Source organism: Protopterus annectens, chromosome 2.part0, assembly GCF_019279795.1.
Source record: "Protopterus annectens isolate FY-2018-M chromosome 2.part0, PAN1.0, whole genome shotgun sequence".
Classification (NCBI taxonomy): Eukaryota; Metazoa; Chordata; order Ceratodontiformes; family Protopteridae; genus Protopterus; species Protopterus annectens.
In genome coordinates this window covers 761,164,471-761,181,697 of record NC_056728.1, presented here as the reverse complement: position 1 = coordinate 761,181,697, position 17,227 = coordinate 761,164,471, and the positions used below count along the sequence as shown (strand labels likewise).

The 17,227-nt window shown below is 39.9% G+C and overlaps 1 protein-coding gene across 1 annotated transcript in view; it reads left to right on the top strand.

Annotated features, from left to right (window-relative positions):
• Positions 1–3,535: 3,535 nt before the first annotated feature.
• Positions 3,536–17,227, top strand: part of RPS6 (ribosomal protein S6) — a 69,055-nt gene continuing 55,363 nt past the window's right edge. Inside the window, exon 1 of the mRNA XM_044061075.1 lies at positions 3,536–3,622. Coding sequence (XP_043917010.1) covers positions 3,617–3,622 — 6 coding nt within the window. The 5' untranslated portion in view covers positions 3,536–3,616. The remainder of the gene's footprint in view (positions 3,623–17,227) is intronic.

Sequence of the window (17,227 nt, the reverse complement as noted above, 5' to 3'; positions counted from 1 at the left end):
ATACATAGAAAAATGCTAAACCACCTCTTACAGGCAAACCTAATTACACACACAGCACGGTTTATGACCTTCGCACAGTACTACCACTGCCCTCCTGTCTTTCACACACAACATTGCCCAAGCCAGAGATAATATCTATCCAAAGCATTTGATACCATTTTGCATCCCATCCTCCTAAACAAACTTTCCAACCTACAATCCTATCCTGGGCCCCCTACTTTTTAATATATTTACAACTAAACTCCATATCCCCTGCCCCCACTCTACATTAATACAGTATTCAGACAATTCCACAACTATTAACACCTCCAACAATATACAACATCTCCACACTGTCACTCAATGATCTCTGCACCTAGTAGAACAATGGCTAACTGAAAACAACCTTCTTTTCAACCCCAGAAAGACCAAGCTTCTCCTTTTCCTTCCAAAAAAACTCCAGTTAAAGACAACTTCACAATCTCCTCCTTAGATAATACAATTATCCCCACTGACTCAAACACCAAATTGCCTGGCGTTACTATAGATGACCAATTAAAATTTGACCTACATATCTGAAACTGTATCAAAAAGTCCAATCAAAAACTAGGTCTTCTATACCGCAATAACAAATATATACTTAACAAATCTAGACCTTTACTGGCTCAAACATTTATTCTACCATCCCTGCTGTATGCTGCTCCCATACTTACTAACCTCCAAAATAATCTGTTAACCAAACTAGAAATCACCTGCAACAAGATAGCAAGATCTGCAGTCAGTAATAACTACAAATCCCATCATTGTATATCCCTGAAAAGCTTAAGATTGCCTGAGCTCCCCCTCATGCTTCAAATATCACAACTACAAATTGCACACAGCATCCTAAATAGCCCCAACTCTTGTCCTGCCCTTGCATCCATAATTACACCCTACACACCCAAGTGTGACCTCAGAAGCACACAAAAAAACCTTCTGCAGGTGACCAAGCCAAACAAAAATATTGGAAAAATACTTTACAGTCATTCAATTGCATACTCATGGAACAAACTTCCATTGTCCCTTCGCTCCACTACCAAAAGTGGTGAATTCAAAAAGCAACTAAAAATTAATTTCCAATATGCATGGATATGTACTTGTCAGGAAATTAATTGCTCTTCTCTCAATTAACATATTTGCCTGGTATCTACCTAAACTGTCTATACATATTACTCTCTCAGCAGTTAGTACCTATGCTATTAAATGCATCTTTGTTGTACTATGCCATGATGTTACTCTGATTTTTTTTTTATTTTAGGCATTGCTACATTCCATGTAAATAACTTAATGCTAACCAAATTTCTCAAACATATTGTTACTGCATTCTCAAAATACTGTACTTTTGCCTTGTATATGATTGTATTGTATATTTCTCTCTGTTTTTGTATTGTTAAGTATCTTACAACTTGAACTGGTAGTTTTTTTTATTTTTTAATTACTTTCCTGGAGCTTTACTCCTTGGATCTCTGCTGAAAAAGGCCTCTCTGGGCCCAGTTGGATTAACCTGGTTAACAAATGTAAAAATAAAAATAAATAAAATAAAATACAAGGGAGAAGTGTACAGCTATCTTCTAGCCGTGTTCATGAGATCCTGGCACCGCTACAGACGTTTGGGAACATGTTTATTGGCAAGCCAGGGAGCACCCACCTAATGAATTATTATAGAGGCACAGGGCCTTGGTGGCCCATCAGACAGGCCTCGTATACTGTACTTGAGTGAGTTAAACAGACCTTGAGTGAGGCACTACAGTAAATGTTGGATATGGGGGAACTGATGAAATCCATAGTTTTACTTCTGTGTTAACATGTTTTCTGACAAAATGTAAGCCAATAAATTAACATTTTATTTTTAATATGACGTAATAGCACATATTCCTAATACCTAATCTGAAATAGTCTTAAATCCATGAAGTTAGCATGGAGGGATGGTTGGGATGGTGGTGGGGTCAACTGACAGGCCCCACCAAAATGGTCCAAATTGGGCCCTTTAGTTGCTATGCTGGCCCTGGCTACCTCAATATACTATCGTCCTTCTTTTTATTTTTACATTTCTTACCTTACCCATATACCTACAACTAGTTCACATAATTTATATAAATAAATAAATAATTTCATTCTGTTCCATCACTTATCTCTCTATACTACCTCCTTTTCCCTGTATTCTTTAATATCCTGCCTTACCATCTACATAGAACGTATTCACATCTTCACTACATTTTCTTCTTGTTTAACAAGAATTAATCCACACACACACACACACACATTTTCTCAGTTACAGACACTATTTCCTATATCACTCCTAAACTCCACTTAATACTTCTCATCTGCTGTCTGTTTCTGAGGAGCATTACTGTATGTTTTATTTATATACATTTTCCAGTTTTCATTTCATTCTGTGTTATTTCTTACCCAATATTCATTTCATTCATTGTTATTTCAGAAAACTATAATGATATAAATGTGTCACTTCTTTTTTTAACATACGTGTTTATTTTCATGCTCGTTCTAGTCATATTAGCTTATCGTTTTACAATACTTGAAGCTTTTCTCCATGGGCTTCCACTGAAAATTGTCTCCTGGTCGAGTTTGTTTGCCCTCGTCAACAAATGTGCATGTGTAAATGACTAGACATATAAATAAAAATAAATTTAATTTTTAACTGTTTTATTTATACTTAACATTTAATATTTCATCATATTTTATATGACTCGGTTTTTTATTGTAATACTTCATGAGCTGAGCAACAGGCTGGTTCCATCATAAATTATATGTAAATTCAAATCGTGTATACATTTACAAAAAAAATTATACAATAATTATGATGGCAAGTGTTCCAACTAATGTAGTTACATTATTACACAACCAAACTTCGTTTTAAGAAGGGGAGATTCTCTCTAATGAGCCATTACCCGTCCAAGTGCTGCCAGTGCTTTAATTATACTTAAATAAGATTTGAATCACCAATTGAAAGCACATGGAAACAAAAATATTGGGCTTACTACTGTAGTTTAGACCCATAAGACTTTACTTGCTTTCATAATTTAACTGTGCCTGCTTCTTGGTAGCATGATGTGCTTGTTGCGGTCTGCAGCACTTACCAGAGACACTGGAATGTACATACTGCTAAATTTACAAAGGTTGGTTCTTTATTTACATTTCTAAAGAATGTTAGCCAAAAAAAAACACACTGATCCACCTAAAGTATTTTCAGACACAGCATAGCAGAAATAAGTGTCTGTTAAAGCGGTCGGTAATAATAAACCTTACGCACATACTAGAGAAAGAAATAATCGTTGTAATCTAAGACAAGTAACAATTTCAATACTATGACCAGGACTAACTGACATTACATTAGTAACCCACAGGGCAAATATATGATTGTGTAAACTATATAGTGGTTCTCCTTAACGTAAAAAATTGGACAGTTTACAATAACATACAACCTAACTAGAACGCTATCAAAGAAAAAAACATATGTACACCGTAGTTCAGGGATTGCTTTTCGCTCTCGCGAGTTTTCACGGAGTACGTGAAAGTGTCAGCGGGATATCCGGTCTCTTTTTATGTGGCGGATTGGGTTGGAGGCTGTATTATTACAATGAAGGTGAGAATAATTTCAATTGGCAAGTTAAATAGCTGATATTTCATGTTCATATATGTTTCCATTTTTAGTGGTTATGAAAGGGAATATATAATTAATACAATTCTGTTCAACTGATGCAGCGTGCTCTCCGATGGAACTTGATTTAACAAACGGAAACTGTATTCGTAATAAATTGTCAACATGGCTGCGTCCTAGGACTCTTCTTCAGAATTGGTGTTCGCAAGCATGCTAGCTAGTTACCAGTTGAACTGTCAAAAACGTATGCAGTTTCTACTCATTTTTTGTTGCCTTGTTTGTGAGATTAAGCATTTGCTTTGGTGTAGTTATTCGCGAATCTGCTATTTGTTATGTTGTGCCGAAACTGTGTGTGTCTTTGGATGTGTTAACTACGAAGAACTGTAGACATGTTTTTATCAACAAGTTGAATGTGGTTCGTGTTCTGTTTTGTGTGTCTTACGCTTGTATTTATTTTCTGTGTGAGCAGGTCGTAGGTAAAAAAGTTATGTACAAGTAAGTACATGGAACTAGAATTCCCGCATCTACGTAGTGTTTGGGTGGTCTGCTTAGTTTGTATACGTTTAAGTAATTGCTTAAAGGCTATGAAATTTTTCATAAATTTTGATATTTGCTTCTCCATTTGAATTCTTGGTGAATATGTCTTCAGCGTAGAATTCTGTGTCCTAACGTGATCTGGTTTCTTTCCACATCCCCGACATGCTGAAGAACTGCACGAAGTTGCTGTTTTGCATTAGGTGTTATGCTGTTTGTGCCCTAGAACGGGTTGCTGTTTTATCATGAATTTGTCTGACTTCTGTGTCCTAACGTGATTTGGTTTCTTTCCACATCCCCGACATGCTGTTGAAGAACTGCACGAAGTTGCTGTTTTGCATTAGGTGTTATGCTGTTTGTGCCCTAGAACGGGTTGCTGTTTTATCATGAATTTGTCTGACATTTTGCCTAAGCTTAGAATTGTGTCTCCTTTATTTTTGAATACAATAAAGCAAACAGTGGAAAACTACAGTACTGGGAGAAATGGCCATTTAGATAGTGGCAGATGGATTCACTTTCAGGATATCTGTTTCACACACTAAAGGATGATAGTAGGCTATCTACCTGGAGATCATTTTAAGTCTGGCCGTTTCAACCCAAGGTAATGCTGTAGAAATACTAGTTAGTACCCAGGATTGCATTTAATGATGATTATCCATATTCAAGAGGGTTGTGGGCACAATCCCCGGTAAGAATTTATGGTGTCCCGTCCACACATCTAGGTTCCTCTTTAGCAGTGTCATACAGGTGCTCTGCTTCATCTGAATTGGTAGCCAGTTCCAAAGATGTGGCAGTTGCTGGGAGACCAATATGTGACCCCCCCCCCCCAGAGTGTCCTATTTAAGGCATAGATAAGTCCCTGGAATGGGTAGCTCTAGATCTATTTACTTTACAGCGATGCAGTACATTCATTAGGTTTGGGTCTTGGGTTGCTTTGTAGGCCAGGCACAGGTCTCCCCTAAGAAGTCTATATGATACAGAATACAGTGACGGAGACTTTAGTCATGCGGTGTAAGGTACATACTGGAGGCACTTGATCTTCTTTGTTAGAAATCTTTGAGGTCTCGTTGCTGCAGGTGCTTAGTATGATGCATGCCGAATGGGGCATTATACTCCATTATGGGCTGGATAAGTGACGAATATGGTGGGAGGTTATAATTTCATTTGCTGTCTGTGTGATACCTTCACTAATCAAGTCAGCTACGTGGAAAGCTTTTCTTACAACGGTAGAGACGTGGTCGAAGTTAAGGTCGTGGTCTACTTGTCATCCCAGGTCCTTAAGCACTTCTTGGGTACTTGGGGATTTGTTCTTGATTTTATAGTGTGAAGGGACTGATGATGCATAGTTTGAGACCATTGTTGCGTGAGACCCTCCTGGAGGGTACTGACATTATTTGGGGATTCAGTGATTGTACCTAAGTTTTCAGTTGTCTGCAAACTTGGTCAGCCGCAACCCTTTCGTTTTGACCTTAGCGGGCCCAGCACTGACCCGTGTGGCACTCCGCTGTTAACAGGTCTGCTGGTTGATGTGGAGTATCCCATCAGGTTTGTGAGCTATTTGACAACCCATGTTGCAACAAAGGGGGTTACGTTCAGTTTGCATAGTTTATTGGTAATGCTTGAATGTGGGATTGTGTTGAAAGCTTTTGCCTAGTTTGAGGTATGTTGTGTGCACAGGTTTGTCCTCATCGGTAGCCTCAAAGAATTCCAGCAGATTTGACAGGCAGGATCTTCTCTTCACGAAGCCGAATTGGATAGGGTCCAGGGCTTGCAGATCACGTATGTCTTTATTTATGAGGTCCGTAATGATACGTTCCGTGGCCTTACAAATGAGGCTGGTTAAGCTTGTGAGTCTGCAATTCCCTGGTTGTGTTGCTAGGCCACCTCTGTGGAGGGGAATAATTGTAATTTGTTCTCCGTTCCGCAGGAACAAAGCCTGTGGTTAGGATGTGATTGTAAAGGGTACTTATTGGTGGTAGTTCATGTTTTAGCCTGTTTTAAGACAGCCTGAGATGTCATCAATCAGAACTTCAAGGCCAGATCCCCTTTAACATTCTGCTGGGGCACCTTAACACAGTGTAGTGGTGCCACATGAATTGATTAGACAATGTACAGTTTTTCTTAAGCTGTAAAATCAGGCTGTCTAGGCAGTCCTGTTCGGCTTCAGACAGTACACTACTACACTGTGCTCATGCCACTTATGTTGGCATATTCTGTGCAAATTTTAGTGTTTGGGTTTGTCTCCGAGTTAGTGTAAGGTGTGCCAAAGGTAGCATGTTGCTAGATCTGAAAATGCATTACTGTTGTTGCTAATCATCAAATGGATGTAAGGTAAACTTCAAAATATACAAAGCATTGTAGTTCACACTGATTGTAGTAGAAGCTGACACATCGTGCATGCTTTTTCAATTGCTGGTTGTAAGATGCATGCTAAAATACTGTAAAGAATGAATGGTGTAACGTATTTTTATTATTTATATGTGCATTGACTCAGTAGTGCAGTTGGTTTTTTTTTTTTTTTTTTGATCCTTTGGCTGTGAAGTTTTGAAAGGAATGCTGTGATTCTCTAAATTACTTTTCTGAATGGTTCTGCAAACTTTTGCAGTATGCCTACTTTATCTCTAGTAAAAAGCTCCTCTCTAGTTTTGACCTGGAAAGTAAAAAGTTTAATATGACTTGTACAAATAAAACCCTGATTTGGCAAGTATTACCCAAGTCTTATGTCCTATGTTCTTCATAGTAGTGAAATAACATGCAAGGTCATATTTTGGCAAGCAAGTCTTGAAAATGTGTAGGAATGTTGTTTTGGGGCACTTGTCTCTTGCCTCTGACATTCCCCAAGCTTATTCGCCCTTAATTTGACTAGGTTAGAGTCGCAACTTTGACCGCTGTTGATTGTAACTGCAACCTGTTTTATTGACAGTAATGTTATATGTTTGTTTTTTAAGTAGGGGGAGTATCATCTTGTAAAGATGTTGCATATTTCTGATTACAGCTCTGTACTCCATTAGAATAGATGCAGATAAATTATTCTGTTTTATTTCTTTACTTGGGTAGAGAATTGATTACCATGGACCTTTTTCGACTCAGCATGGGAGCAGGTGTATGGTTAGGTGATTTGTTTTGTGTGTCACAGGCAGTAGAAGCATCCTGAACATTTATCGAAAGGTCTTAAATACACCAGTTTATTCCAAAATTGACTCTTAATGTCTCCTGGGTAATTGGGTTCACAAGTACAAGCCATTTGTATTTATAAAAAAAAAAAAAAATTATATTACAGATTGAACCATTAAAGCACACAATCTTTCAAACAGCATAGTAGAAAATTGGATTCAAAACTATAAACATTGCATGCAGGTAGGTAGTAAGTTACGTGGCAAAGTGTCTGTGAACTATTCTTACCTCCCTCTTGCAAAGTTTGACTCATCCTGATACAAATTGCGTACACAGTAAAACTCTGAAAGACTAAATCTGGCCATACTGAGAAAGAAAATGTATGCCACTAAAGCAGTGGGTCAATTTCATACAACTCGGTACTATTAATATTATACCAGTTCTCAAAATATTGCTTTCCACAGTGGTTATAGGATTGAAATTTTGGTAGCACAGAGTAATTGGGAATGTTCTAAAAATCTTATTTTGTGGTGGTTTCCCCAGATTGGTAAAACAGTTATCCTTGATCTACCAACACACCCTCCTAGCAAATCCATAGTCAGGTTTGTGTAATTGGGACCAGATTTAGATGCAGTAGCTGTATCTTCAGTCTGCTGAAGGCACTTGCCAGTAAAATAGACTATTAATTTTTTTCGCGTATAAGCAAAATCTCATTCTCTGTCCTTTGGAAGGAAATAATGGGCTTCATTTCCAATTCTCGTCTTATTGAATCCTAGTCTGTTCACTGCCTGTGGTAATCAAAAAAAAAAATAGTCCATAGTGGTTATTTGTAGTGAGGAAGGGGATGCTCATGCACATGCAGCATAGTTACTGTTTAATGTTTGAAATGATAAAGCAGACTATTGGAGATTAAACCATCGCCCCACCAATGGTGCTAGTTTGATTTTTGTGTTTTGACTCCTAGTGGGATGTGTGGATGCTTTTTGAAAAATGAAGTTATGGCCTTGTAGTTCAAACATGTGATCTCTAGAATGAAGTGTTACTAGAAAAATGAGAATTGCAACCTATTCAACACAAAGCCGTCTTTACCATAGTTGCATTCCTTCAGTTTCAGGTCTTAAGCTGTGTGTTTTTTTTTTTTAATAAGTTCTACTTGAATAACTGTAAAAAATGTTTATGGAATGTTTATGGTGTATAACAGCTTGCAATCTTAGTAACCATTCAAGCAACACACATACACTGCCAGCAGCATTTTCTTCTTACAGTTGTAAGCTTTCATATGAGGCAAAGCAGTTCGGTTTTGCACCGCTTGGTAGTATTTACAGAAATATGATTACAAATAGTGTGCGCATAATATTTTGATATCTCTTTAACCTGTGTTCGACAGAGCTGTAATATCAATACAGATGTTTGTCATTGTGTAACCTTCAATATGAAATGGCGTTTATACACTGCTTGTTCATGTTTGCATTATGTGTAGAGGCATAAGATGCAAGTGCAGAAACACCTGGTGGCATCATGTAGAATGTAGGAATAGGTATTTTGTTTTTTAGGGTAACTTGGCTGCTTAACATTTCTTGTTGGGTGCATGTACTGAAATGCACCACGATGGATAGACCATTAGACAAGTTTGATAAGAGTTCATGGGTATAAGGTTTTAATTACATGTAGTGATTTGTATTATGCTTTGTAACAGAAGCTTGTGTTTGTTGAGTACATTCCAGCTTTATGGTCAATGCAGGTATTGTGACATTTGTTAGTCTTTTCCTTTTTAAGTGGTATTTCTCATTGGCTTTCTTAATTGATATACTTTTCTAGTTTGCTTTTTGATTGGCTATTTTTATACTTTTTTATACCTTCTTGGGTATCTGTTTTGTATATTTGCAAAAAGAGAAATCCGTGGTATCTCTAAGTCTCAGAAAAACCCAGTATGCAACCTGTACTGGGTCGAAAACAAACCAAGAAGAAACTTTGCAGTGTGGAGGGTGTAATGTTCACTTCCCAAGTTATGTTATGCACTTTACAGTGGATATAGAAAGTGTACACACCCCAAATGTCAGGTTTTTGTGATATAAAAAATGAGACCACAATAAATCATTTCAAAACTTTTCCCACCTTTAATGCAACGTATAACCTGTACAGTTCAATTGAAAAACAAACAAAACCTAGCCATAACCATTCCTGGATATTTCTTCCCACAGTATTTACTTCCCTGGACCCCTGTCTAGCAGGGTGACTGATATGATCCCCGGGGTGAATTTCCTGTGTAGCAGGGTGATGTGATCCACGGGGTGAATTTCCTGTCTAGCAGGGTGACGTGATCCACGGGGTGAATTTCCTATCTCCCATCCAATCGTCAAGGTTCTTTTTGAAGGGTGCCAAGGAGGCGCATTGTTTGACATGTATGGGGAGTCTCTGGGTCAGGAACCTATCCCTCCAGCATGTTTTGTTCGTTGTGGTAAGGTTTGGATCCCTAGAGCGTGTGGCTGTGAGGGATTGGGATTTCTTTAAGTGGAGCGTGTCCAACAGCTCAGGGTTTGACATGGCCTTGGATGTTAAGCAGAGATCGCCTCTGAGTAGATGATATGCCACGGAGTATAGCTGTAGTTTTTTTTTTTTTAGACTGTCAGTATAGGGCATCTGCTTTAGGCCTGTGCTTCTTTTAGTTGGGTGTTTCTGCGGCCTTTCCAGCCGTTGCAGATGTCTTGTGAGGAACATACCAAACAGGCCGTTGTACTCTGTAATGGGTCAAATGAGGGATGAGTACAGTGGGACAATAACCTCCTTTTTTTCTGGATGCAAAGCCCCTGATGATGTGTGCCACATAGAAGGATTTCCTGATTGTTGTGGCGATGTATTGATCGAAGGTGAGACCACTGTCCACCTGTGTCCCCAAGCCTCTCATCACACTTTCAGTGTTAGTGTATTGTCACCTATGCGTTAATTCATGGGTACATGGTTTTTCCCAAAGGAGAATAACTATATACATTTCATGGCATTAAGCTTGAGCCTATGGTTCTGGCACCAAGCATCTGTTTCTGTAAGGCCCTTTTGTAGAATATCCACATAATTTTGAGGATTCAGTAATGGCTCCCAGTTTGCAGTCAACTGCGACCTTGGTTAGCCAGAGTCCCTTAGTGTTGGCCTGTACTTCAGAGAAGTAGATGCCAAACAAGAGTGGTCCCAGGACTGAACCCTGAGGTTCTCCACTTATCTGGACCTGTATTTGGAGTCTGCTACTTTTTACAGTCTGGTTTCTGTCAGTAAGCCAGTTGGCAATCCGTCGAGTGACAGAGATTTATGCCCAGCTTAGTACGTGATTCCAGAGTGAGGGGTGGTGTCGAAGGCCTTGGCGAGGTCCAGATAGGCTGTGTGGGACTGCCTTACCCTCGTCCACAGCTCTGTAGACTTGATTCGAATAAGTCAGTCAGGTTCAGGAGACAAGAAACAAGATCGTCCCTTCACGAACCTAAACTGGGTGGGGTCCAGTGTTTGAAGGTTGCCAATGTCTTTGTTTATAAGTTCCATGATAATGTGTTCATGCCCTTGCAGATCAGGCTTGTCAGACTGATGGTACAGTAGTTCCCGGGATCCAAGGTGGGTCCCCCCCCTTGTGGAGTGGGATAACTGTAGCTGTGCGCCACTCGGTGGGGACGAAGCCTGAGGTGAGGCTATGATTAAACATGACACTTGGGGTGAGGTGCCACTTAATTTTGTAGTACACAGCCCGGGATGTCATCTGGTCCCATGGATGCTGTATTCTTAGCTTAGGAGAGTGCGGTTTCTACCTGTGTGGCTGTGATTACTGGAATTTCTCAATATTTTGGTATTGAGATGGGCCCTTTAGGGGATGAGAGGAGGGTGAAGTTGGCACTAAATCGATCAGGATATTGGCAGTATCCTTGGGATCAGTATATTTAATGCCATTCTGTTGTAGCTCGCAGTATATCTGAGCATTGCCATTTAGATTCTTGACGTAACTATAGAATGCCTTGTGGTTGTCTTTGGAATCTTTGGCAATTTTATAGCTTTGAAGGATTTTATGAGGGTTCTCGGCTTCTTACTGAAGCTGGTAAGGGAGTTTTTTGCATCCTGGGATTTTCCTCTTTTCTGCAATAGTTTCTTTCTTCTGTTGTATAGTTTGTGGCAGGGGACCACCAGATTGGCTTCTTTTTTTTTTTTTTTTTTTTTTTTTTTGGGAGGAGAGTGTCTTAGTTCTATTTGGAATGGCACGATTCGTGCAGGAGTGGATGTGCTAGTACAGTGTAGGATTCAGCAGTCGAACTTTCAGCTCCCGTTTGCTTGGGTGTCATTAAGTTTGTCACTTCTGATTTGAGTAGCATGAAGTTGGCTTTGGAGAAGTTGTTTTTTACGGAGGTTTCCTTACTGGGGGGTGGGATGTGGATGTCAAGGATGATTTGCTTATGGTCAGACCTGACCAATGAGAGGGTGACCACTGGTGTGGCGCATCTATCTCTTATGTTGGTAATATCCAGGTCAATGATATTGGAGCCCTTGGTGGGACAACGGATTAGTTGATCCAGGGTGTTGGAATTTATGAATTCCAAGAACCGTTGGGGAAAAGGTGTTGGTACCCGGGTAGTTTTCCCAGTTAATGGCAGGGTAGTTGAAATCGCCCAGTATTAGGGTGTTGGTTGTATCGTAATATTTTCCAGTATGTTTTTAAAAAGGTGTAGTGAGAATCTTGGGGCATGGTGGGGGATCTGTAGCAGTCTACAATTTGGATTGCAGTCTTACCTAGTGTTAGTTGCAACTGGAGAATTTCAGATGCGTTGTGCTGGGCAACTAGCCTGGCGGTGTGAATATCCTTGGTGAATATGGACACTCCTCCACCTTTAGTTTTTCGGTCTTGGTTTGGTGGCCTTAAAGTGTGGTAAGAGTTGTAGCCTGGTATTGCAGGGGTGCTCTCTGGAGCCTTGAACCAGGTCTCAGTTACTGCACAGATATCAATGTTTCTCCAATTTTAGGAGTGCCTTGAGTGCATTTTGAGGTTTAGACTTGTAGCATTACCTTCAGATTTTGCATGCTTGTATCGGTTACAGTGGTGGTTTTGTTTTGAATCTTGCCAAAAAAGGCACTAGGGGGTTCTTGGGTACGAGTTTCAACATGGTACATCTTGGCTTGGCAATATTTGCCCACTCATCCTTGCAAAAGCTCTCCAAATCTGTCAGATTGCAAAGGCATCTCTTGTGCACAGCCTTCTATTTTCTATTGGCTTTAAGTCTGGGCTCTGGCTGGGCCATTCCAAAACTTTAATTTTCTTTTGGTGAAGCCATTCTTTTGTTGATTTGGGTGTATACTTTGGGTCATTGTCGTGTTGAAAGGTAAAGTTCCTCTTCAGCTTTCTAGCAGATGCTTGAAGGTTTTGGGCCAAAAGTGACTGGTATTTGGAACTGTTAATAATTCCCTCCACCTTGACTAAAGCCCCAGTTCTTGTTTAAGAAAAGCAATCCCAAAGCATGATACTGCCACCACCATGTTTCACCGTGGGGTTGGTGTTCTTTTGGTGATGCAAAGTGTTTTTGTGCCAAACGTACCTTTTGGAATTGTGGCCAAAAAGTTCAACCTTGGTGTCATATCGACATTTTCCCACATGCTTTTGGGAGACTTGATGTATTGTTTCGCAGATTTTAGGCGGGCTTGGGTGTTTTTCTGTGGAAGAAAATGCTTCCGCCTTGCAACATTACCCCTTAGTCCAGACATGTGGAGAATACGGGAGATTTGTCACATGTAGTACACAACCAGTAACTTGCCAGAAATTCCTGCAGCCCCTTCAGTTTTGCTGTAGGTCTCTTGGCGGCCTCCCTGGTCAGTTTTCATCATGTCTTTTCATAAATTTTGGAGGGACGTCCAGTTCTTTGCGACGTCACTGTTGGCCCATATTTTCTCCATTTTGATTGTCTTCACTGTGTTCTATGGTATATCCAATGCTGTGAATTTTTTTTTGTACCCTTCTGACACCTTTCAACAATGAGATCCCTTTGATGCTTTGTAGGCTGTCTGCGAACCATTGCTTTTGCTGTAACGGGCAACTGAGTAAATGTCAGGAAAATCCTACTAGGACAGCTGAACTTTATTTGAGGTTAATCAGTGTCACTTTAATTGATGGCAGGTGTGTACCCCAGAAGACTGAATGCTGTAATTAAATCCAAAATGTGCTTCAACAAAGTATGAGTTTAAGGGTGTGCACACTTAACCAGCTTATTGTACCCCCCCCCCCAACAGATTTGTTTGTTTTTCAAGACAATTGTACAGGTTATAGGTCACGTTTAAAGGTGGGAAAAGATTTTGAAATAGATTTATTGTGGTGTCATTTTTATATCGCAAAAACCTGGCATGTTAATAGGGGTGTGTACACTTTTTTTTTTTTTTATATATCAACTGTAGTTCACTAAATAAAATATAACTAAAATACATGCTAAAAAATCAAATAGAAATTGGTAAGTAGTCCACAGTGGAGTTAAAAATGGATAACCCAATTGTGGACTACTTACTATTTTCCATTTGAACTGTAAAATATGGACTAAACTTCAATCTTTTAAGTGAACTAAGTGCATAACATAATTTAGGAAGTGAACATCATGCCCTCCACACTGCAGAGTTTTTTCTTGGTTTGTCTTGTATATTTGTGTATGCCTAATGTCCCATTATTTGCATTGAGTTTTACCAATACTTCAGAAGAAAGAATGCTGTCTTTTTATTGAAAGATCATGTGTAAGGGGGAAAACATTTCAAGTCCACTTAAGTAAATAGACTTTAAAAAAAAAATCTTACGAGCACGGCCATGTTAGATGTGCAGTATTTACTGTATTAATATGGTGAGGGGGGGTGTACATCACTTTGGTGGGGGCAGTGTAATACGAGTGGATCAGCTTTGGTAAATGCATGTGAAACAGTTTAATTGCCAACCTATCAAATTACTAATTGGCAGAAAAACTCAGGTTGACAAAAGTCAGTGCATGTGAACACGTTATGTAAAAATGAAGCTTTGCTTCACCACTTTAAACAGTATCTTTAACTTTTATTACACACTATGTGTAATGGTTGCCTAAAGCACTATATTTTTATGACCATGGAAATGTTGAATTGTCATCAGCTTTCCCAAATTAATAAAGCTTTCTAAGTACAGCACGTTATGTTTTGTGAATATTATCCAGTCTTCAAGATGCTGTTTAATTAGCCCCCCTGTACTAAGAAGGCTAAGTCAGTGGCTTTACTTTGTAAAAATGTCTTTTTCAAAACTGACTACTCCTGGGTCTTAATTGCGAGAGGGTTTTTATTGTAGGGTAGTCCTGTAACCGGAAATCCTTAAGCCTGCTGTGCTTTTCTGTTTGGTCTGAATGTTGTGCCCTTCAATAACACAGTTGTCTCTATTCCATTCTTCCCATCAGAAAGAAACTGTCCTGGTGGTATCCCAAATTAAATGGAACAAAAGGGAGAGGGTGGTGCAAAGCAGGAAGGGTAATTCCCGCCAAGATAAAAACTTTCAAACTAATTAGGCAACTAAGAGGGCTAATTAGGTGAAGCTAAACCAACTTTGAGGTGAGAGAACCATAAGGCCTTTAGCTATGTCAGAAATCTCATGGGTAGCACACAACACTGTGCTGAACTGATTATTTAAAATTGCACTGTTCAAGCCTGACAATATAGCGAGCCCATTAGCGGACAGATTCAGTTCCAACTTTTACTCCCAACCATCCCCAAAAATACCCTCAAACATAAGCCTCCCAGCTATAACTAGGGAGCTTGTACTAGTGCTTGCTGAAGCCAAGAACATGGCCTTGGTGGGGCATAACATTCCATGATGTATCCTGAACAGCCAAGTACATATCAGGACCCTTGAAGTCATTTAACTAAGTGTTTTAAAAATTACCTTTGTGCCATGTGAATGGAGGATTGTGACTTTCATCCGTCTTTATAAGGGAGTCCATTTTCTTCATGGACATTATCTCCAGACATTGGATCCATCCCAGTTTGGCTTTGTCAAAGGAAGGTCTTGCCTTCTGAATCCAGTGAACAGCTTTGAATGGGTCACTAAGGCAATGGATTAGGAGGAAATAGTGCATACTTCCTATCTAGATCTGGCTAAAGCATTTCATAGGATCATATGAGGTTACTGGGTTAATGGCTCTGGGGCCCCTTACTAGTGGGTGGAACCCCTGTGACAGATTTGTTTCCTATTGACTCATCAAGGTCGCGCTTGAGGATCAGTGAGGTAATCTGTTTAACGTGTATGGGAAGTTTTATTCCAGAGACTGGGCAGCGTCTGGGAGACGAACCTGTCTGCAGCAGTTTTTTTATGCATATTAGATTCTGGCCTTTTGTGCAGGTAATACACGAATAGTTAAACTTACGGATATGGAGCGTCTCTAGTACGGTAGGGGCTGAGATTTCCTTGTAGGCAAGATACAGGTCACCTCTGAGTGATCTGTATGATGCCAAGTAGAGTGGTAGTGATTTGAGGCTGTCCTCATAGGACAAGTGTTGGAGACTATGGTATTTCTGTGGCCTTTCCAGTTGGTGTAGATGTTTTGAGAGGCGCTTTCCAAATGGGGCGTTGTACTCCATTATTGTTCTAATGAGGAAGGAGTATAGAGAGGTAATAACCTCCTTTATTTCTGGATGCAGTTCCTTTACTTATGAGAAGAACCAAGTAAAAGGCTTTTTTGACCACAGCTGCTACATAATGGTAGAATGTGAGATTGTCAACCTGAGTACCCAGGTCTCTGACCTCAGGTTGTGTGCTTAGGGGGTTGCCGTTGATGTGGTAATCAGCAGGGACCATGTTTTTACTAAATTTTTTTTGTGTTTAACTTAAGGCCATGACTTTGGCACCAGTCATTAGTTGCTGTGAGATCCACTTGCAGTATGTAAACATCATTTGGGGAGTCACTGCCAGCACCCAACTTGCAGTCGTCTGCAAACTTGGTCAGCCACAGGCCTTTTGTCTTTGGCTGGACCTCCTGAGAAGTAGATGCCAAACAGTAGGGATCCAGAGACATATCCCTGGAAGAGCTCCACTAGTGACAGGTATGCTATCGGTGGTGTAGGTGCCTATTCTGACCTTGAGGGTCCTGTCGGTGAGTCAGTTGGCCACCCAACTGATGAGATAGGGATTTATGCCAAGTTGTTAGCTTTTCGATGATGCCTGAGTGGAGGATTGTGTCAAAGGCCTTGGCCAAGGTCAAGGTAAGCTATATGTGCAGACATTCCCTCATCCATGACCTTGGTGATAAAATGTTTATATATTTTAACACACCTTTATTTTTATTAATCTTATTTTTTGCATTATTGCTTGCATTGGTTGTTGAATATTTTTGTATAAGGCCATATTGTCTTAAGTGTCATGTGATTTGTGCAGAGTGTATTTAAGTGGTTACATGTTGATTTTTAGAATGTCTGAAGTCTTTTTGACAAAAGCGTTCACTAGTGTTGGTGTCTTGGAATAAATTTGGCTGTAATTTGTGGGTTTTCCTAGTTTTTGTTTTTGTTCTACTTCACTGGTTATTAGTCTCAAAAAAGTCAACCGGGTTCATCGGGCAAGACCTTCCCTTGTCAAATCTGAACTGGGTGGGGTCAAGTGCTTGGAGATTGCCTATGTCCTTGTTTGAGATCGAAAATAATACACTCCCATGTTTTTACAGATCAGACTTGTCAAGCTAATGGGGCGATAGTTTCCATGGTCAGTAGTGGCACCACCTTTGTACAGGGGGATAACAGTGGCAGTTCTCCCATTTGCTGGAATGAAGCCTGTGTTTTAGGCTGTGGTTGAATGGGGTGCTTAATGGCGAAGCTAGTTCTTGCTGGAGATGATGCAGAATACATCCGGTCCCATGGAAGCGGTGTTCTTTGGCTTGGATGGAGCTTTTAATACAGATGTGTGGTGTGTTTTGGCTTGGATGGAGCTTTTAATACAGATGT